Source organism: Morone saxatilis, unplaced genomic scaffold, assembly GCF_004916995.1.
Source record: "Morone saxatilis isolate NCDOM2014 unplaced genomic scaffold, NCSU_SB_2.0 Contig7, whole genome shotgun sequence".
Lineage (NCBI taxonomy): Eukaryota > Metazoa > Chordata > Actinopteri > Moronidae > Morone > Morone saxatilis.
The window spans coordinates 18,166,777-18,189,316 of record NW_023340246.1 but is presented as its reverse complement, the minus strand read 5'-3'; the positions used below and the strand labels follow the sequence as shown (position 1 = coordinate 18,189,316).

The window sequence follows — 22,540 nt, the reverse complement described above, 5'->3', positions numbered from 1 at the left end:
TATATATATATATAAACACACCAACATAAATATTCTTGAAAATTATTCATGACAGCAAATTACATGCCAACTTACCTGTCATTGTGCATGTGTGTGTTTCTGCTGTTAATCTTTGTGGCGGTTTGTGGATTTTGGCAGCAACAAGACAAGTAAGGAGGAGACGCTGCTCCAGAGGAAGACTGCAGCCAGTGCACCTCCTCCCCCGAGCGAGGAGGCCATCAGCAGCACATCGGAAGACGACTCGGAGGAGGACCGCGACGACGACGGATCCGTGTCCCAGCGCTCTACCCCGATCAAACTGCTAACAGAGTCTGGCGAGAGTAATCGCACACAGGAGGTATGAAAACACAAAGCATCTAATGACAAATGTCTGGAGATAAGTTTACATGTTCAAATACAAATGTACACATCAAGGAAATGCATTCACACTGCAGCAATGAGTTATACAATAAGAGACACTTCAAGGAGGAATTGAAAACACAAGTTAAACAAACGGATCCAAATTTGTATCCCCTCGCTTTATTGTTTGATTATGAGGAAATAAAGCAACCTATCAAATGAGATCCTCTTATGATTCAAGGATATGTAATCTCCTCTAAGGACCTCAGGGAAATTCGCAGTTTAGGCTGCGTTGATGCCACCTGCTTGTATTTTGGGCCTCAAGAGCATTTTTCATTACAATTTGAAAATGTCCCCCTAATTGTATTTTCTCCTCTCCGCCTCCCCGGAGTCCTCCAGAAGAAATTAGTTCTGTTTTCTGTGTGCGTCAGATGCAAGAGTAGACGTGAACTTAAACAGCCTCAGTGACAGGGGTTTCCAGAGCAGAGGATCTAAATTGTGTGGGTTTGTGTTAATGTTGGTTTTAGAGGAGAATAAAAGAGAGGTATTTATGTAATCATTCCTCTCTTTGTTTCACATCTCTAACTCACTGTTTCTACACTCAGTCTTGCTCTTGAGAATACATATCCTTCTGCACTTTCATATAATCTGTTTTTCTAAGTCTTTGGTTGGAAAAGGGGTTGGTTGCTTACATGCTGGTTAAACTGAATCCACTTGAGTTTAAAAGTGGTTCAGTTTTCTAAAAGGAACCTGATTTTGTACATTATGCAGCCTTTTGATACCAACTGGAATGACATAACTAGTTTATATTTAGTGACATTTCAGTCTAGAGGGAAAAAGGGGTCAAATTAATACTTTTTTTGTCTCAGTTACCTTTAGTGATAGAGCTGTGTATTTTAAGTAAAATATAAAAGCTGAAATCTATCATCATTTTATTGGTATATAATTATATCCGTCTGTATGGTATTAATGCTGAAAAATATGGTATTCATGCTTGACAAAAGTAAGTTTCCATTACAAAATTAAATTTTTATATAAGAATGTTTTTCGATAATTTCCTTACTTAAAAGATAAAAGCTAAACTTTTTAAACTAGAAATTAATTCTTAAGGTGGATCAGAACTAGCTCTGCACAATTCATCAAAATAATAATAATAAATAAAATAACGCAATATGTGTGCAATATCCAAATCGCAGTAGCCACTATTTTTTGATAAAGGTAAAATGTGTGACAATCAGTATTATAATGGAGTACTGTAGTGCTACAGAGATGCTTCTTCAGATTTGAGAAAATGTTTGTTTAGTAGTAGTAATATGATTTTAATAAATGGAAATTATGATGCAAAAATTATAATTATATAATTATAAGATTAATTATTATAATAATACGATTTTTTCTTTTTTTTACCATATCGTGCAGCTCTGATCCAAACCCATATTTAGTTGGAATCATGTTGTAGCATTGACCTGGGTAAGGTCTTTTTGTCTTGACTATTGAATACTTTTGCAATGAATTCAGTTCAATTCAGTTGTATTTGTAAAGCGCCAATATATAACAAAGGTTATCTCAGGACAATTTTTAAATAGAGTAAGTCTAGACTGTACTCCTGATGAAATCATTCACAGAGACCCAACAGTTCCCACCATGAGCAAGCACGTAGCAACGACAGTTGGTGAACAACTGAAAATTATAACACTGACTGTGCAAGAAGCATTCTTGCTGAAACCAGTCAGCCATGTCTTCAGCTTCTAATGCAGTGCGCTCATTATCCTGTCCAGCATGATCAGGATTTTGCTGGTATTTTATAGCAACATTACTCGTTCCCAGTTATGGTGTTTGCTTGTGTATATGTCATGGGAAATGTAGCAGAATGATCCGTTCTTTTATGACTTCCTCCTCTAAGGCCCAGGTATCATTAAGGAGTTTAGTAGGACATGTGCAGTGGGATTTCGTCTGATTTTAGAACATCAGGTGATATGTGGTCACCTGCAAGTGTCAAATTTTTTGATGCCTCATTTAATCTCCTCTTTTGGATTCTTGCCAAGGTTGATGTGAAGGTTTAAGTCTGCTTTGACAGTATCAGTGCTTTTTTCTTTCCAGATAAATCTGATAAGAGATCAGTTGAGTTATTACAGTCTGGCAACAACATTATTTTGTTAAGTCTGTAGAAGATCAGCTTTCTTGGTGTCATCTATTATTTTGTTCAGTAGGCCAGTCAAGTCTAGAACCAGTCTAACAAAGAAAATCAGCTAATTAAAGTTGTAGGAGAGACTGTAACAGTGCTCTAGTCAGGAAGTAATTGTCCACCACCTAGCTACAAATAACAGCCTCATGTCTCTGGCCTACATGGTCTGTTATCTTCGTTCCATTTTTCATTTTCTGAAAAAGCTGCCACACCTCCGATTCTCTAACAGTATGGTGCATCCTCAATTTCCAAGTCTTCACCTGGGGCTGCCATGTCTTTGTGCCTTGATACAGCTACTGACGCGAGTGATAGGACGTTAAACAAGCATAGTCCAAAGTAGACGAAACGGTATCACAATACATTTTTCCATTTAATTGTCTCACAATATATTGTTACATTCCTACTAGCTGCTGTGCTGCACACAGTATTAAAGGACCAGTGTGTAGGATTTTGTGGCATCTTGTGGTGTAGTTGCTTGGGGTGGGGCGATATAGTATATTATTGCATATCGCGATATAAAACACTCACAGAGTTATCGTGATGAATTTCTTTTATCGTGATAATGGTGAATATACTCACATGGCTTGACCTGAAAGCTGATCTATTTTGAACAAGCGGACAAATGGGAGCTCATATCTTTCTTGTCATTCCAAAATCCTAAGCCTGACACCATGGCTGAAGGCTCAACTTGCCCGTTGTATCCCTCAGAAAAAGTCGGATGTGTGGAAATACTATAGATTCTAAAATAAAGAACAGGGAAATGAGGTGTTCTATCCATGATGCAATAAATATGTGTGTTTCTTTACCAAATGTCGGTGAAGTGATTCCAGTATGTATATTTTTATGATTATCATGATAATATCGTGTTCCACAATTATTTTGACCATGATAATTGTGACTTTTGTGAATTTTCATATCATCCTATGCCTGGTAGTTGCAGATTGCAACTTTCTCGCTTCACTCTTCAGAGAGAGAGAGACACAGTATGGGTGTGACAAATTCCCACAATCTGTCATCACTATATTGGTATCTGTTTCACGCCCCAGGTGGACTGGTCGCACGTTTATGTCCCTCATTGACCCAGATTTCACACCACAGCACAGAGAAAGAGCACGTTAATCAGCACAGGTAGTAGGTCAGTGTGTCAACCAGATGACACAAATTTACCAGGAAACAACATTCTCTGGGAATTTCTCACTTTTATGTAACATGTCTTTTATGATGCATAAGGAGCCCCAAATGATGTCTAAACTGTTTATTGCAGCAGCCGTAATGTTTCTATGGCTACAGGCACTATTTACAGCCATTGTGACATCAGCAGGAGTGAAGTGCCTCCTTCTGCCCATACTTTGCCCCTCTGTCCTAATTTACATACATAATGTCTGATTCACTCTGAGAAACACATTTTGTTTGTCTGTTTGTGGCCATAGTCCCAAGGGTCTTGTTGGCCGGGCCCTCAACAACCAGGCAGCCCTGTGAAAGGAGTTATATTTCCTCCACTGTCAAATATGTTGTATCCAAACGAGGATTGTGGGTAATTCAGATCTGTGTGGATCAGATGCTGTCAAGTGTTTGCCTTGCATCACTTGAAGGCTCAGGCAGCCCACGCTGTTCAAACACAATCCCTTTCAGCGCTTAAATGAAGGGACTGTGATAAAGATGTCAGACATTGCTCCACTGTCATCTTCTGTCAACAGCTGTTAAAACAAAACTCTATATCAAATGGACAATTTGTTTTATTTTTTAAGTAGCGTGGCTATATAGATAGCAACAGCTATCTATCGTTAGACAGATTTGGACCGAACTAAACTATGCATGGTGCCCAGGGGATGAATCCTACTGATTTTTTTCCTCTAGTGTTACCATGAGGTCAAATCTTTCACTTATCCTTTGAAATATCTAAACATCTTCTTGATGGATTGGCACAAAATGTATACAGTCATTCATGTTCCCTACACTGTATATGCTAATGACTCTGGTTGCTGCTTTTGTTTAAATCAAATCAAAATCACATCAGAGTACCTTTATTTATCCTTTAGGAAGTGTTTAGTCTTGACATGTAACATTTGAGAACTTGAGAAGTGCTGGACACAGTTGGAAACAGCTAGTATGACTCTGTCTACAGGTTGAAGAATCAGCCCTGCAACACTGCTCACAGTTGCTGATTAGCAGCTTATATCTCATTTGATTAATCTGTACACAGAACAGTCATGTAAAACCAGCAAGTTGTGGTTTTAGTTGTGGTTTTACAGTGAATTATATTATGTACATATTGTAGACGGATATTGAAGATGCTACAAAATGGTCTTTTTTTACTTTTGTGTATCAAGAAAGACAATCTGTGCAAGCGAAATTACAATAGTTTTCAGTTTTTGATCTTCAGAGTTAGAGCCAATGGCTCTCCCTCCTGTTCCATCTGTCTCTTTCCCCTCCTGATTTATGATGTATACTCTGTAGGTTTTCTCTGATCTGTCTTCTCTGGGCCTTGAGCAATGAGCTGGTCATGAATATTTCGGGCTGGACAGCTAGCTCACGTGCTGGGCGCACACACTCACTCTCATGCGTCTCGTGTCCCTGCCGCCGAGCCTGTCCCTCAGAATGGATTGCCTGGGTGCCAGCACAACACAAAACTGTTGAAATATTTAAACATCAGATCATTACGACGTTTGCCATGTAATTACACATGCTCATTTCATATTCCCCTCAATATGGGCGTACGTGTGCCCGCATGAACATGGATAGATTTGCAATGCGTGTGGGTGTATGTATAAGCAAGTATGTGTTTACACACTCGTCTGTGCTGTCGAACACCGTATGAATGTTTATAGGTTCGTGTTCCCGTGCTCTGTGTTTATGAGAGGGTCTGTGTGTTTTTGTGATTGTGTCTCTAATGCCGTGTGTTTGTGTGTGTTCACAGCTGCTGTTTCTTGGACATGGTCCTGGAACACTCTCATTCGTTCGCCCGTCCCTGGAGCTCAGATCAATACAAATACAGTGACAATCGAATGCATTATGTTGAGCATATTGCTGCAGTGTCAGAAAACAGTCAAAGAGAACAATGGCCTAGCTGACTGCTTTACAGCCACTCCTGTTACATAACAAGCTTCCCATGGTCCTTGTAGCGTTATAGAAAGATTCATATTTTGTTTAAGAAATAATTTTCAAACCTTTTTCTGAGTATTTTCTGAGGACATTCTGAACAATCTGTTCTATACTAAGGTATAATACTGATTGTTAGGTTAGTCTGTGGCTGTGAGCTGTTAGATGTTGGGTTGGAAAGTGTTACCATATGTACTGTGAGACAAAAGGGACAATTCTTAATGACAATAATGCATTGACAGAATATTTGCATAAATACGATAAAGTACAGAAATTTTATTATTTCCCTTTTCAAGATTAAAACAGGCGGCACAACTCTTCTCCAATACACTGCGGTTTTGTCACCATTTTATCCCAACATTTTTGCCTTCATCAGGGTGGTATCTGAGGTTGTTGTGTCATGTGACTGATTTGAGGTATGCAAATGTATCATCATCCATGTTAAAAAATCTTAATTCACAGACGTTTCCATATGGGTATTTGATCTATAAATGGTCTCTTAAATACATTTTTAGTAATTTTACAATATTAACCATATTACAAAATATATTTTTAGATATATTTCCCCAGTGTACATTCAGATCATGCTCAGTTGTTATAAAATGGTCCGATGTCATTTGCCAAGAAAACAGTCACAACCAACAACCCCGCAATCTCTCACCATGACACAAGGCAAGATGGATTCATGCTGTTTACATGAAATTCCCGCCCCACCACCAGCATGTGAACATAGAAACTGAGATTAATCAGATCAGGCAACGTTTTCTCACTCTTTCCTTTTTGGTTTTGGTGAGCATGTGTCCACTTTAGCTTTATAGTCTTATCCTTTGCTAACAGTAATGTTATTAGCCTCACTCTGCTGCGGTAGACCGCTGTTTGTTCCACGATTCAGCAAGTTGTGTTCAATAAGTTCTTTTTGTACAGCATTGTTGCACTGAGCTGTCAGTGTTGTGCTTAACAGAAAGGCTTGAAACTAAGAACCTTTATTAAAATAAAAAATTCTGAAATATCTTTTTATAAACTGGGCTTAATGTGGCTTAATTACTTGTTTTCTAAGAAACGGAAAAGCTTGACATAAATCATAGCATGTCCTAATGAGGAAATTTATATTGTTTTTCTTTTTACTTGCTGTTATCATAGCATTGCGTACTGATTTATAATTATTATTCTCTGCAATTGTTTTATTTCATTTTGTAACAGTTGTAGGTGATTAAACCATATTAATCTCTTGTTATATATCGTGCAATAATGCAATTGTTTGGTTTTTTTAACATTGTTTTTACCAGAGTATACCTGCATGATCAATGGCCTTGTTTATAATTTAAAACTTATTTTTGCTTTTATTTATGTTCAACTTTTTATATTAAGCTTTTCAGAATCCGCCTGAACCGGTCTGACCTTCTTAAACTGGTCTCTTGTTTGTTATGATTATCATGTCTTTTTTTGGACAAAATAATGTCAAAATAATTTTGAACGCCGAGTGCAAGAACCCCAGGAGGGCACTGTCCCTAAACATAAAACCACCTCATCCGACACCAACAATCACATTACATTCATTGTTGCTTAGGTTACGCTCCTTGGGCTGTCCTTTATTAAGGAATCAGTGGTCGAGAAGCAACTGAACCTGATGACCTTGTCTGTATGATTTTTATGTTGAGTTGCAGCTCCTTGATTTGCTGTTTGAAGGACCTGGCTGTTAGCATGTAGCTTTACCTTTTATCTCTCTGTATTATCTTTAACAGTCCTTTTAAAATCCATTTTTGTCAAAACCTTTGTGTTTTTCTGTCCCTGTCACATGCACCTGTAGCTTCATACTGTTCCCTTCTCACCTCTCCAGGAGATCCAGCACCACCAGCAGCAGCAGCAGCAGCAGCAGTCAGTTAAGGAGCCCTATGGACTCAATCTGGCTGAGTTTCCTGCTGAGGAAGACCAGCTCATTTATGAAAGGTGATAGACACAAGGCTTGCACAAACATGCATACATGCACTTCTTGAGATTACAATTAATGCACACATTGTGAAATGATTAGCCACAGTATATGGGGTTTTTACAATCTTTTAAGTTAGGATATTTAAGTCATTTCTATAACTAATGTAGTAATAACTGTCTGCATGTATTTAGTTCTCATAGATAAAGTACTAAAATGACATGCAAAACTGTGGCACTAGTGATTAATAAGACATATTATGTTAATACTACAAGTCTACTGCCATGCTAGCAGCTCCGTGGCAATGCTAACAGCCTGATAATGAACAGGTGTAATGTAATTCACCTTATTCACCATGTTAATTTAGCATGTTAGCATGCTAGAATTTGCTAATTGGCATTAAACACAATAGTACAGCTGCGGCTAATGAGGATTTCTTTACTGTGCTACATGTACTTTGTCAGAAATCTAGTAGTAATAGCAGTATAGTATATTGCATTGAACAAAAGAAAATTTGAGCTGATGATGGTGCTAAAATAGTCAAAGGATCACCCAAAGTAATTACAACTCATTCTGAGGGGGACATGGATGTCTGGACCAAATTTCATGGCAGTCCAATAATTGTTGAGATCCACACCACACCCACTGTATGGGCTACATATTGCATAAAAAAATGAATGATGGATGGATGCTGAGAACACACACACAACTCTGGGTAAATGTTTTTGTCTCATACCTATCAGCCTCTGTTTGTTTGTTTGGCCTTCAACTCTCATGTTCTTTGGTGCAACATTGAAGCAAAAGCCTTATTTTCTGTCCTCTTTCTCTGCCCATTTAAGTGGTCCTGAGGAAAAGTCTTTCTTTTTATTGTTATGGACAATGCACTCAGTGCCCAAGACAGAGAGGCGAGGAACAAGCAGTCAGTGTCAGCAGCCCCCTCAGGGTGATATGGGTCATTTTGCAAAAGGGGCAATGTCAACTCTGCCCTGCTGTGTGCATCACACTTCTGACCTCACTGTTCTTTGTCTACCTCTTTCTCCCTTTACCCCTGAGTTTCATTTTCTGTCTGTCCTTTCTATTTCATGTTGTCCTTGTTTCCTCCCAACCATGTTGATGAGCTACACTGAATAGCCGTCGTCAGACTGAACACAACTATCTACTACATTTGACACAGTGTGATGCTTTTCATGGAGCTTTAATAGCCTTTTTTTCTCACACTCGGCTCAGTTATTATTTCAGTGTATGGTGTTTCAAGCGCTATGTTATATATGCACTTCATATTATTATACAGTATATTAATTACAATTAGTAAGTTAATATTGGAGGTTTGTACTTATGGATTGAGAAAAAACAAGCATTGTGATGGTGTTACTTTAGGCTACAAACCAAACAATCAATTGATTAATGGAGAAAATAATTAATCCAGATTAATCCATAATGAAAATGATTATTTGTTGCAGTCAAAAGAGTTAAAAATTCGCTCCAACTAAACCAGCTACGACAGTAAAGTCCTACTTTTACATGCATGAGTAATAATAATCTAACGCTACAACAGTATAAGTCACACAGGACATTTTTCTGCACTGAGTAATACTTACAATATAAGGAGCGAAGGTGGCCTTGTGGGTAACATGTGTATGTGACGTTATCTAGTGGGTTTGTTGTGGGAAGTTAGTCTCTCCTGTGTGAGAGAAGAACCAGCACGTTGTTGCAGTCACAAAAAAGTTCATACAATGTCAATACAGTGTCCTCCAGCGTTCTTCACAGCAGAGTTGTTTGAAACCCTTCTTACCAAAGAGAAATGTTACCAGCGAGCTAGCTAGATAACTGTAGCGGCTGTGTCAAGTGTGGGTCTATCACAGAATACGTTGCACCCGTGTGTAGAGTTGATGCAACACAAAACATGGTTCAATCAACTTATGTGTTGTAGTGATGAGAGTTTGTAGTGAAGTAAGCCTATTTCAGCAACCCTCCACTGGCGGATGACCTCATGAGGCCAAATGTGAGTATATTTTTACTCACATTTGTGGCGAGTAGTACTTGGGGCCTTTTAGAAATAATTGCTGTCTCTGATAATGGCCTGTCTCCAAATATAACTCTGGTTCTCTTTTCAGATGAGGTAAATAAACATTGTTTTACAATTGACATTATGCAGTCCTGTGTTGATACCTGACACTTTTAAGTACTGTGGAACTAACATTTACTTTTTTATTTCTCAGATTTGTATTTCTGACTTCGATGACAGGCACAGTTTTGAGGGTGATTGAAGAAGAGGGATTGTATCCAAATTGTAGTGAAGAATGTTGTTCATATCCTCCTACTGTAGTGGCACATAATGAGAATGAAACTGCATTCATTATTGAGGCTGGAAGTTGGAATGGCTCCAGAGATGTTAGCTCCAGCCTGAGCTCTGCTAATCAGTGCATTAATATTAAAAATCATAAGCAACAGCCAGAGGGGAACTCTCAACTAGTGCATATTATTGTGTCTTTGCGAGAGAAAAATAACCTACAGGGAAATTTGAGATTTGATGATGATGTGCTCTGAGCATTGGAGTTCTTAACAGACGTGTTTATCTCTTCTCTGAGTATTTGTATTAAAAAATTGACAATATTAACATGAAATTTAAAGGGTCCTTTAGAGCTCAGTTACCCTGTTACCCAATTACCTTTTATAAATGGCTCTTCATGTGATGAAGATGGAAGGAGCATGTAGCAGAGACAAATGTGTTCAGTGTGTTTATATACTGTAGACCTGTGGCGTATTTTGCATATTTGTCTTTTTCATTTTGTGTGTGGTTTTTTTTTTTTTTGGCAGGTTTGCACATCTGGGCGAGAGCCAGCACAGGGTGGAAAGAACTGAACGCATAAACCTGGCGCACATCATCTGCTTGTGAGTAAAACATGTGACACATTAACCCCCAACACACACACACACAGAAAAAACAAAAACATATGTACCCAAACTTAATAATCCTCACTCACGTGTAATGAGAAGCATTACATTGTAATATTGGTTTGAAGTTATAATCCGACCCTTTTAAACACCACTCAGCATTTCCAGTAGCCTTGGGACAAGTGAACACAGTTGCTCGCACTAAGTGGTCTCCAGGGAGACCTCTAGCTGTGCACTGTTTAATCTTCATCTCTTATAACCAATTTCTTTAGTCAATACACTCCTTCACCTTCCTGATACTGCGGCCATGACCCAGCGGGTCATAGACGGAGTATTTTTTTCTTCATCCAGACTCAAAATTCAACCACACGTGGGATGACAATGTGCAGCCATAAGCAGATGCATAAGCAGTTTCCCTCTTGCACTGTTTCTTTCCAACTCCAGCTCTCACACACACACACTCAAAGACAGCATCTCAATGACTCAATGAAATATGTATTCTTCTGAATTCTTTCTTTTGCTCTTTCCCTTTTTCAATCGCTCCCTCTCACGTGTACTGCATGTTTGCTAATGCTGCAACACTGGGACTCCAAACGGGCTCCAGTGTTTTTATTTAATCATATCAGAGAGAAAGAATGTTGAGATGCAATGGCAGCTCATGTTAACTTTCTTTCAACCTCTTTTAATTATTCTAACACTTACATAAATATGCTTTTATACTGTATGCACAAGCATACAACAGGCCACATTCTTTACAGTTATATCATCAAAGTAAAAGACAACTTGACATTTGCATATGCAATGTCAGATATTCAAACATTTTACAGGCGTATTTTGACATTTTAGGAAATGCAGTTATTTGTTTTCTTGTTGAGAATTAGATGAAAATATAAATACCGCTGTCTTGTCTGTACTGTAAATATGATGCTACAGCTAACTTAAGGAGTTGCTCATCAGCTGTAAGAGTGGTATCAATCTACTATCTCACTCTCCACTAGAAAGCAAATGAGAGGCCTGAGTTCAAAAATATAAGGAAGTAAAATGTTTGTAAAGTTTTGTCATTTTAATGGAACAGTACTCTGCACAAGAATAGTGTACCATTCACTCAGTGCAGTGGTCTTCTCAAATATATCACTCCCCATAGATGGAATAACCCTTTTAACCCCACTGAAGATGAGAGATGCTTAAGGACGGTGTTTGAAGGCGAAAGAGCCTCGAGGCAGCCGAGGCACGAGAGAAAACAGGCGGGCTTGTTTTTTTCCTTTGATTTAAAAATACATCCAGCTAGCCAGATGGACTGTGAGGTCTACCTATGTGCATCATAGCTGTATGGAACATAAATAGAAATTGGTGAAATTATACCTGTACAGAAGCAGAGAGGAGAAAAATATATCCACGTGGTAGTGTTTTTCTTTATATTTGTTGCACTCTGCTGAGAGAGAGAGAGAGAGAGAGAGAGAGAGAGAGAGCAGGTGATGAGATTTCTGTTTGTACAATACTTCCCTGTTAACCAGTTTTGTAAGAGGACCATGAGTTAGAAGGTTTGTCATGGCCAAACATTTCATAGAAAGCCAGATGGAGCCTGGGTCTCTATTCAGAGGAAGACATGTTGGATATCATGTGAAACTAAAAAAGAGGGTTAAGGAAAGTCGGTAAGATTTACAGGGCTCTATTGATAGAAATGGAATATAATGTTCATAGGTTTAATTAATTAATATATAGTAGAGCATAATCGCCTGAAAATAAGAATCGTGTTTTCGTAACCTTAGATTGAGCCATTTTTATAGGCACAGCAGTGCTTTGAGCTAAATGCTAACATCAGCATGCTAACATGCTTATATTTACCATGTTCATACCATGTTATCATGCTAACATTTGTTAATGAGCACTGTGCTCAAGTGCAGCTGAAGCTGATGGGAATATCATGTCATTTTTGCAGGAATTTGGTTATGAACCAAAGGAGAAATAAATGGATATCTGCACCAAATGTTTGTTCTGTCAGACAGTGATGCAGCCCAGATCTGGCAGGCACATGGATTACTTGTGCTTGTAATGATAATAAGATGGAAATTGGTGGCTTGAAGGAAGGGTGGAGGAGAGGGTGCTGAATGAAATGTCTCAGAGATTTTCTAGCCTCTGACTCTATCTTTAGAAAGCGGTCTGTAATCTTTTCAGAGTGAACACATGGCTCTTTGTGGCTCTCTTTGAACATGTGACTTTCTTTTTTGTACATACATGTTGACTGAAATACCATTTATTTTTTAGCACAGTTGAAAGGTCAGCAACATCAGTCAGCATGGAACATTGACGTCTTTTTATCTTAGTTCAGTTCGCATCTCCCCTCGCCCACCTATATCTTCACCTTTCCTGACTCTGACCATTCATTAATCCTTCCATCCATTGTTGTTATCCTCACGTCAGGTCCACTGGGTCCGGCAAGCGTGTCTGATGTTGTGCAACAGATCTATTCTAAGACACTGTTACAGCACCCAAAACATGTTTGCACTGTTAGGAGCCCTTTGGTCAGTCACCTCCCTCTGTGTAGTTCCTCTATTGACCCACCAGGCTTAGGCAAAGCTGACTCAATTGGTAGAGATAAAAGCAGACAGGATATGAATACTATGGCGGATTCCTGTTGAGAAGCATCAGTGAGGTGTGTTGATTTGTTTCCTCCTTAAATTATGATTAGCTTTGAAGTCACAGGTCCAGATTAATGGAGTTATGACAGACTAAAAAAAGATCTGTTACCTTCTTTAAAGTGTTCATGTGTAATTAAGGTGTTACACAGAGATCAGATGTTTTATTCAAGCTGTTTCGTAATTATGATCACCTTTAAACTGGCAGTAAATTCATTTAGTTCAGTTTTTTTTTAAATACTCTTAAATGTTTGGAGACAGATGCACAGTGAGATTTTCTGCTTTTCTGTATTTGCCAAAATGCTCATCTAATATGTAGCTCACACACTATTCTCCATTCTCTATTGGAGAATAGGGGTTTCTGTTCTCCAATCTATATTTCACATCCATTTCCACACTTTTTTCACACTTGTGAATCCACTGTTTTACTCTACATTTCACATCTCTTGACATGTCAGCAGGCTGTAATGATTATCTGTAAGAGCCGCTGGGATGTCACCACAAGAAAACAGACCGAACACAAATTGTTCAATTAAACAAGACTTGTCTGTTTAATTGACAACATAGCATGACCCACAGACCACTTTACTGAAGCATAGTGTGTTACTTCAAATGCGAATACACATTTGACATTCTAGGTGTATATAAAAAAGGGAAATATTGCCAAAACTGCACCCTTGTTTCTTTATATTTTTGTGTATTTATTCCAATGCATTGTTCTGTCCCACATGTGCTGTACACTGACATGCACTACTCACCAGCAGGCCTATTTTCAACCGGCTTTGTATCCTTACAATGTTGGCAGTATATGAAAAAGTACAGTTGTACAAATGATCACGTTGGCTGCACCCAGAGCTCCCCGCTGATTTGCTGGCAAAAGTCGGCTATAGTTGACTCTCTATGGGTGCTGTTTGGTGATGGCTCACGAAACCCAGATCAAACCATCGAACTAGATGTCATATAAGAATTAAGAGTCTGTTGCTGCATTTCTCGTTTTAAATGTTTTCAGAAATATGTTTTAGTTTACTGTTTAGCTGTAATATGAAAAAACTTTGCGTGAAACCCCTCTTCTTTTGCTCTGGTTAAATTAGCATCACTAGCTATCATTTATCGTGATAAACCAATTCTTAAATAAAAATGTGTGCTACTTTTGGATAAAATTGTGACTTCAGCCTGTCCAAAAGCACCAACAAACGAGATAAACTATATATTTAAGCCCTATTCCATGACGGGCTCACGCGTCTTCGTTGCCCTGAGCCGGCGCATCTTTCTGTTTCAAGTTGGGTGTTATCAGTATATATCTGTTTGGGAGTGGAGCTTTAAATTACATTAAACCCGTAGTTGAGGACTCCATGCCATGATGACACTCAAGTACATATTATTTTAATTTTTGTCTTGCCACAGCAGATAACCAAGGAGGTGCACTGGTAATGCAGCCATGTGTCTGAGCAGCCTTTTACCGGGGCCTCAGCTGCTGTTGAACTAGCTGACTGAGACGTTGACCTGACAAGCATGCAGTTGATAATCTACTCTTAAGATGATGAGACATGCTTTGTAATCTTGTTTCCATGAAAGTATGAGTAATTCTGCGTGGCCATCCTCATGTTTTTTCCATTAACAGTCCTCTTAATGACCTGCACTCTCCGGCAGATTTTCACCAGATCTCGTCGGTTGGATTCAAACATTTTTCTAGGCCATGATGCATTTTTTTTTTTTACCATCTCGTGACAACTATAGATAGAAACCACGTTTCCCTGATGAGAAATTTAAACGTCATGGCTTGTTTTTCTACCACCAAGTGATTTGTCTAATATTAGTTCTTCCATACATCCATTATTTGATACATGCTTGCGCCCATCTGTCTTTTTCTCCTCTTTCTCTTTGTCCCCTCCATGTCAGAGAGCCAGTGTCTTGCTTCCCTGAGGACAGCATCTACGCCGCTTTGCCTCCGCAGGTCGACAGAGACAGCCGCGATGAGTTCGAGAGCCATGTGATGACGGGTCAGGGCCAGGTGAGGGTTCTCTGCAGGGACGACATGTTGATGTACAGGGAGTACGTCAAGAACAGATATATGTGAGACAGTGACAAACAGGACCTGGATTCTCTGTTACCAATATGCAAATCAAGACTGGAATACTTTTGTTTGTAGCTATAGGATAGAGCAAGAGATCTACCTCTTAGAGTTTTGTATGCTTGGAGGAGATTGTCCATATTGAAGAATGAACAACTCATATGTCCTGTATTTGGACTAAACTATGCTGGTTGATTTTCTTTTCTTTTTAATCAGTCATTTTTGTGTTTTAATAGCTTCAAATTGTGTCCAGTTATGTCAGTGTTTTTTATTCATTCAGACATGCCTACTACCTATATGGTGCTTTTTATTTGTTCATTGTGTTATTTTCCATCAAATAAATTTTAATCGCAACTCTTTTAAGAAGATTTATTTAACTATATGTAAATTTCAGACATGTAAACTCATGTAAATTGATGTAAATTGCTTTGACTCTGTATTTCTATGCTGGGACCATTAATGTGATGGCAGGCCCAAAGATTATGACCACCTTGGTTGTGCTTTAAGTTGGCATTTTCTTTTTTTTAATTCATTCTGTTAAACAGGTTTTCAAGTCATTTGAGGTTTAACAACGTTGAAAAAGCCACTATAGGAATATACGTTTATACGTTTACAACTTCAAACAGTCTTACATAATGTAATACATGTACTGTAAATATATATCCAGACCATTTGACTTTTTTCCTATTTTGCGCAACACACCACTGATATTGTGGGTTTTTATCAAACCCCATTTTTAGTTTACAAAACTGCACATTGATTTTGTTTTGTTTAAAACATTTCTGTTATGTCAGCTGATTATTGTGCATTTAGTTCTAAATTAAACATTTATTTATTGACGTACTGTGTCAGACTTGTTGCTGTTTTCTACACTGCAACTTTTTCCCTCTTTGCTCCTCTGTTTTTATGTCTGTGCTCGTTTGTTCTTCAGTTTTTGACATTCAAATATTGAATATTGTTTCTTTCATGCAGCCTCTGTAATGTTCTTCATCTCTCCCACTCTCCCCTACTGTCTTTCTCTCGTTCCCTTTCCCCCGTTAATGCACCCTATTTACTTTTGTTCTGTCTATCACACTTTTCTCCCTCCTCTCAGTCAGTCTTTTTGTACTCGGTTTTCAGCCACAGGTGTCAGAAATGTGAACAGTGATGAAGACCGCCTCTCCTTTAATACACACACAAACACAAACACACACACACACACACACACACATTCAGTCAGCTTACTGATTGACCACTGCTCTCTGCATCAGTGCCTCGTGAGTTGAAGGGGGGGAGCAGCGGAGGGGTGCTTTAGCATGTGATGTGTTAGAGAGCGACAGGGGAATTAAAGAAAAATAACTGCTCCACCATAGTTAAGACCAAATTAACTCAACAGAGGATAAAGAAGATGGAATGTTTTTCACCCACCTTCTATAATTTTCAGACCTTGCAGCACTATCATTAAAATTGTTAAGTGCTGGGAGATGTTCAGAGTGCACTACAGATAACTAGAATACAATGCAGTGATAGCACATCTCACCCAAAGTGAAAAGAGTCTCTCACCTCTCAATTGGTGTTTCTCTAGCCCCTCTTTTTTTCCCCCTTTTTGAAACCTCTTAGCTGACTCAGAAGATTTCTCCTACATTTCTGCATTGGTACTTGATAAGTCCACTACAGAGGAATATGGATCGAGTCAGGCTGCTCTTGTTCTCAGTGGAAATGTTTTCACTGGATTCCGATAGTTCCTAAGAGTGTCCAATTTGTGATGTGACTTCATTTTCACCTGCTTTTAAATTAAATTAAACTCACAGCAATCTATAGGTCTCATACAAGACTAGTTTTCTAGTGCCATGTATCTCTAATGTATGGGATGGATACCTCGGACCATTTTGTAGTTGTTCTAGTTTTTGTTTTATCTCTACCATATTGGTGTTCCATCACCCTAACATATACATGTTTATATTCTTTTTATCAAAGCATATATAATAGGAAAATTCTGCTTAGATATGGCTCCAAATGGGAGAATAAAGTCTTAAATGACAAATTATAAAGCCTTTAATTGAATGCAATTTTTCTTTTTGTTTGGTAAGGAAACTAGCAGCACTGGGTTAATCTTTTTAAGTATATAAATTGGACAAAGCTGCCACTGTGATTTTACATCCCCCATTATAAGCCCAACAACCTAAGAAATTACATAAAAAATCTTAATTAAAATTTCTTCTTTCTTTCTTTTGTGATATATAATGGATGATTTACTTAGATTTAGTTCTATAAAAATGAACATTTTAATGAAAGTATGCCTCAATTGTAGTCTAATACTAATATTATGGTGACTGATAAAACATTCATGAGCTTGAGCCTCTGAGAAACAGTAAAGTAAAGTTTTGGCCATGTCTTGTAAATGTAGAACCGTGTCTTAGTTAAATTTTCCTCCTAAATTAAGTTGACTAGGATACATTTTACTTAAAAAAAGTCAGATTTAAAGATATTAACTGTAAAGATGATTAAAATCTGCCTTAAAAACTCACTCTGTGTAACATGTCACTATAATTGTTGAACATGAACTCCTCCTCAGGTTGTAAAAATCCCCCCAAAACTCCAGTGTATGAACATTGTGTCCTCAATTGTAGCTGCTTGTGGACCATAACCAAAAAATCACCTAAAATCACTTAATAATAAAACTGTGGGTCTGACTTTTAAGTCCTTTTTCCTGTGTTAATGTAGTACGGCCATTTGGATGACATCTATTCAGATCATCACCATCACCTGTGTTTTCAACCAGTGCTTAATGTCTTAACGCAGTGCTTAAAAGTAATAAGATTTGGGTTATTAGCAATATTTTTTATATTTGTTTATGTAATTATCATAAAATTGAGGTCACAATGACAATCACAACAACACAGTGGGCGAGACACATTTCTAAGATTATGTGATCATTTCTTTTGTGAGTGGTCCACTTATTTCTGTTTCCAGGAGCAATATTGTGTGTCCTCACTGTGTGATTATAATGCAAATGTAATTCATACAATAAATACAACATAATACTTGTAGGATGAAGAAGAAGATGTTTGTGGGTAAATTGAGGTGTTTTATCTTAACAGTAAATCTGTCCCACATTTCATCTCCAATGCCTCCCCTCCTGCCACCCAATGTTTTATAATTTGTCCTCTAAAATCTGTATCCATTCTCTACAGAATTTGAATTATCTTTGTCTGTGTTGCTTTATTAATGGACTTTTTTCTGTCTAATTAGAGATACGCTTCATGTTTCCTAGGTAAATATCTCCATAAGGGTATTAAGTTAAAGTGTTTGTGTATAAGCATGTGAGAGTTTGTAATGCAGCCAGGGGGATTGTAGGTGGATAGGGTTTGTCTCCCATAGGAGGCTGTTTTGAACGGGAGGTCCTTTTTTTTTTTTTTTTTTTTACATAAGGCCCTGTTTTTCTCATGTTTTTATGTTCCTAATGGTATTGTGTCTCATTACACTGAAACCTCTCAGCACACATGGGTACGGATGAATAACTGCATGTTGTCACTGATATTTTTGGGCAGCTTGCTCTTGGTATTCCGCGTAAAAATAGAATAAAGGTTGTGCACCGCTTTGCTTCAATTTGAGAGGAAATTCTGTTTTGTTGTTTTTCATTTAGTCCAGCGCAGAAAACAGTCAGAAATGATTTTGAGGTGTATTTTGGTTCTGTGTGTAGTTGGATATATCTGCCTAGTTCTTTGACATGAGTCACTTGGCACTTCATGTGACCGCTTAGCTTATGAATGAAGACAACCCCCTCTCCAGCCCCCGGTCCACTGACAAAAGGTGGCCAAACAGCTGTTGCCTGGTAACCAAAACTGGTTACCATATTGCTATGCTGCTTTGAATCTCCCCCTACCTCCCACTGCCTCTCAACATGTCATCTATTGTTATATGACATTTAATTGGTACTACAGTTTTACTTCAGATTTGTTTATTTTCATATATAATTGTCTTCAACTACATCTTTACTTCCCATTTAAGTGAAAGCATAGTTATGAGAGAAAAAAAAGTCAAAATAGATGATTTAATGGAAAATTAACAAACAAGGTTTGAAATAACCAATCCAATTGAAGGTGACTCTGTTTAAATAAAAGTAGAACTCACATCTGAACCCTTAACAATAAGGGACGAAGTCTATCAGGTCTCACTGCAGAAAGAGCTTCAATCTTAAAGCAATTTTTTGGCAGATAACAAGAAAATAAGGTAAAGGTGGGTCAATCTATCGAAGCAAAATGAGAAAAAAAGATGTGAACATTCACAGAGGAAAGACAGAAAGAGTACTATCAGTACCTATTGGGTACAACAAGATGTTTGTCCTTGGATTTACCCGACATACTGCATCAGTGCACTGTGTGTCAGCCTAGTGTGAGCCGTGGTGTGTGTCTGAGGTACTGTAACGTGTTGCAGGTATGCAGAATACACAGTGCTCTGAAACTGATCAAACTGATCCATTTCTGCAGACCCGAGAGACGACTTGCTATGGAAATACATACCCAGTTCTGCAGACGGTGCTGCACTGAGGTGGTTAATCTACCCTCCGGAGTTAGCTCACATGTTTTTGCATAGTGTATAGGATTTTTATGCTAACCTTCTCCCAGAGTGCATTAGGTTGTTAGCCAATCTTTTGTTCCAGACCATCTGTTACGCCTACATGAGCCTCTATGTGTTTACAATGGCTCAAATTATTTCTCTCTCTGTCTCCGCTCTTGTTGTTACTCACTCTGACTATGGCCACGTAACAAACACTAGACATTTTGACTTGTTAAACACACAGAACTTTTCACATTAGCAACACCTGCGAACTACTGTTACTGATATTATTTGCATTATTAGTATGACAAGTCAAAATGTGTCCTGTGAGTATGTCTGTAACAGTCACTACAACATTTGATCATCCGCTCTCACTGTGTGTGCAGCTCCACTACTCTGAAGCAAGTTAAGCTAGATACACACTTCCAATAAGTGTTCAAGGCAGAAAATTGCAACTGGATTTTTAATTTTTTTTTTTTATTTAACTGTGAAAATGTAATTGGAAAAAGTGGTTTCAAATAAAAAAAACAATAAACTAAATTAAGACTAAATGTAGTGATTTAATACAGCATTAAAAGGGTATTAATGTCAAATTAGTTACACTGTCCCTCTTTAATAGAATATGCAAGAAAGATGGAATTTATCACCAGTGAACAGAACATTAGTACAACACAAAAATGAATCTACAGCAGCCCAACAGTAGACTCACAGGGATCTAGCTGTTGCCTTAGCAACACATTCAGACTGCACAGTGACAACACACTTTCAGTTGTTCAGTCACAGTGGTAAGTGAACAACTTAACTTTTTAAACTCAGGACGAGCCTCACTCCATCCCAGGCAGACAAAAAACATTCAACAGATTTATTATTATTTATTATTTATCCATCATGCATACACGCATTGCACTAAATAAAAAGTACAACTAAGGTGGAAGCAAAGTATGCATGGATTTGTTTGATTGCAATACATATTAATATTTTTTCAAGCTTTATAAGAACAAGATAAAAGCGCAAAATATGTAAAAGAAAAATAAACTGATGATACTAAAACAAGCACAAATAAAATACAGTACGTGATGACATGAAACACTATAAAATAATGGAAAGGTAAAAATGTTTTTATCTGAAGGCCATAAAGGTAAAAGGTACAGGCAGTGCAGGAGGCACTTAAAAGCTGCAGTGGAGTTTCACACTGAGAGTATAAAGGCTGTTCTCTCTCTTGAAACTCTGTGAAATTAGCAGGCGTTGACTCAGCCCACCTGTTCAGTGTGAAACTCTGTGATACCTTTAAAGGTCTAGTGTGCAACATTTAGGATGTATTGGCAGAAATGGAATATAATATTCATAAGTAGTGTATAATCACCTGAATACAGGAATCATTATGTTTTTGTTACCTTAGAATGAAATGCTTCTACATCTCAATCTACAGACACTGGGGGTCACCTTCCAAGGAGTCCGCCATGTTGAACCGCCATGTTTCTACAGTAGCCCAGAAGTAGAAAACCAAACACTGGCGCTGGATAAGTGGCCTTCGCAGGGTTTCTCCTTTGTGCTTGGAAAGGGAGGGTGAAGCGAGGGAGTCTTGATCTGCAGCTACACCGCTAGATGTCTCTAAATCTTACACACTGCTCCTTTAATTTGTTAATTTACAAAACACATGGATGGTTTTGCAGAAAGTGCGCAGTCAGGTGTGTTATGTTATGTTAATACCTATGTAAAGGCTATTTGAAGGCAGTGAATTTTGTATTAAAGATGATGACTGATACTTTTCTGATTCTCCACTGAAATTTGAAATAAGCAGTAATTAAAAGCAAGTAAATGTCACTTTACAGTCTTGAAGTGTGGAGCTCTTGTTTTTTTTTTCTCTCTTTTTTTCCCCCTGTCTTCCTTCCTCTTCAAGTCTTACTTTCTTGGATCAGAGAGAGAGAGGAGAGATAATACAGACTGGCATGCATTCGTATAGAGAGACTCTGCCCCAAACTGTTCAGTGTAGAAACTCTGTGATAGCTTTTAAAGGTCTAGTGTAGCACACACTAATTTGAAGATGTAATGTGCAAAGGCTCCAGAATATATAAGTGGATATATGTGTAATTAATCACTATTGAGATCATAAGAATCAGCGATGTTAACATATTAAATCACTTCTATGAATATGCAGTGACATTACCATTTTTATGTTTTTGTTACCTTTTATGTAGATTTAATGAAAATAAACTCTCTCACCATCTCCAAGTGCGTGACAGACACTAGGGGGTCACCTTCCAAGGAGTCCCGCCCATGTCTGAACGCGCCATGTTTCCTGACAGTACCCCAGAAGTCAGAAAACAACGACTCGGCGCGCTGGCAACTACATGGCCTTCGCCAGGGGTTCTCCCTTCTGTGCTTGGTAAGGCGGAGCGGCGTCAACCCAGCCGCCACGGGAGTCTTTGTGTGTATTCTTGCACTTACACCACCACGCTAGATGCTCTCTATCTTACACCTCGCTCCTTTAATTCTGTTAACTTTTACAAAACCACATTGGATGGTCTCTTGCCAGTATATATTACAGTCGGCAGTTCAGCGCTCGCTGTCTACGGATGTTTCATCGTTCACACGCTCACCTCAGATGCTACCCACCAGGTCCATTTGAACGGCAGCTGCAATTCTTGAACTATCTCGGCGAGATAGTATACTGATACTTTTCTGCAGGTTCTACTGAAATTTGAAATTAACGCCAGTAATTCAAAGAGCCAATTAAATGTCCTTTACAGTCTTGAAGTGTGGGAGCCCTTGTTTTTTTTTTCTCTCCCTTTTTTCCCCCCATCCAATTTTCATAGTCTTTACACCCTGGAGCTCCTGTGTTGGCTTTT

General features: G+C 38.3%; 1 protein-coding gene across 1 annotated transcript in view; it reads left to right on the top strand.

The window, feature by feature from the left end:
• fig4a (FIG4 phosphoinositide 5-phosphatase a) overlaps window positions 1–15,991 on the top strand; it is a 43,536-nt gene extending 27,545 nt beyond the window's left edge. The window contains exons 18-21 of the mRNA XM_035679169.1: window positions 124–337; window positions 7,461–7,570; window positions 10,368–10,442; window positions 14,981–15,991. Of these exons, the coding sequence (XP_035535062.1) occupies window positions 124–337; window positions 7,461–7,570; window positions 10,368–10,442; window positions 14,981–15,158 (577 nt within the window). The 3' untranslated portion in view covers window positions 15,159–15,991. The remainder of the gene's footprint in view (window positions 1–123; window positions 338–7,460; window positions 7,571–10,367; window positions 10,443–14,980) is intronic.
• The last annotated feature ends 6,549 nt before the right edge of the window (window positions 15,992–22,540 follow it).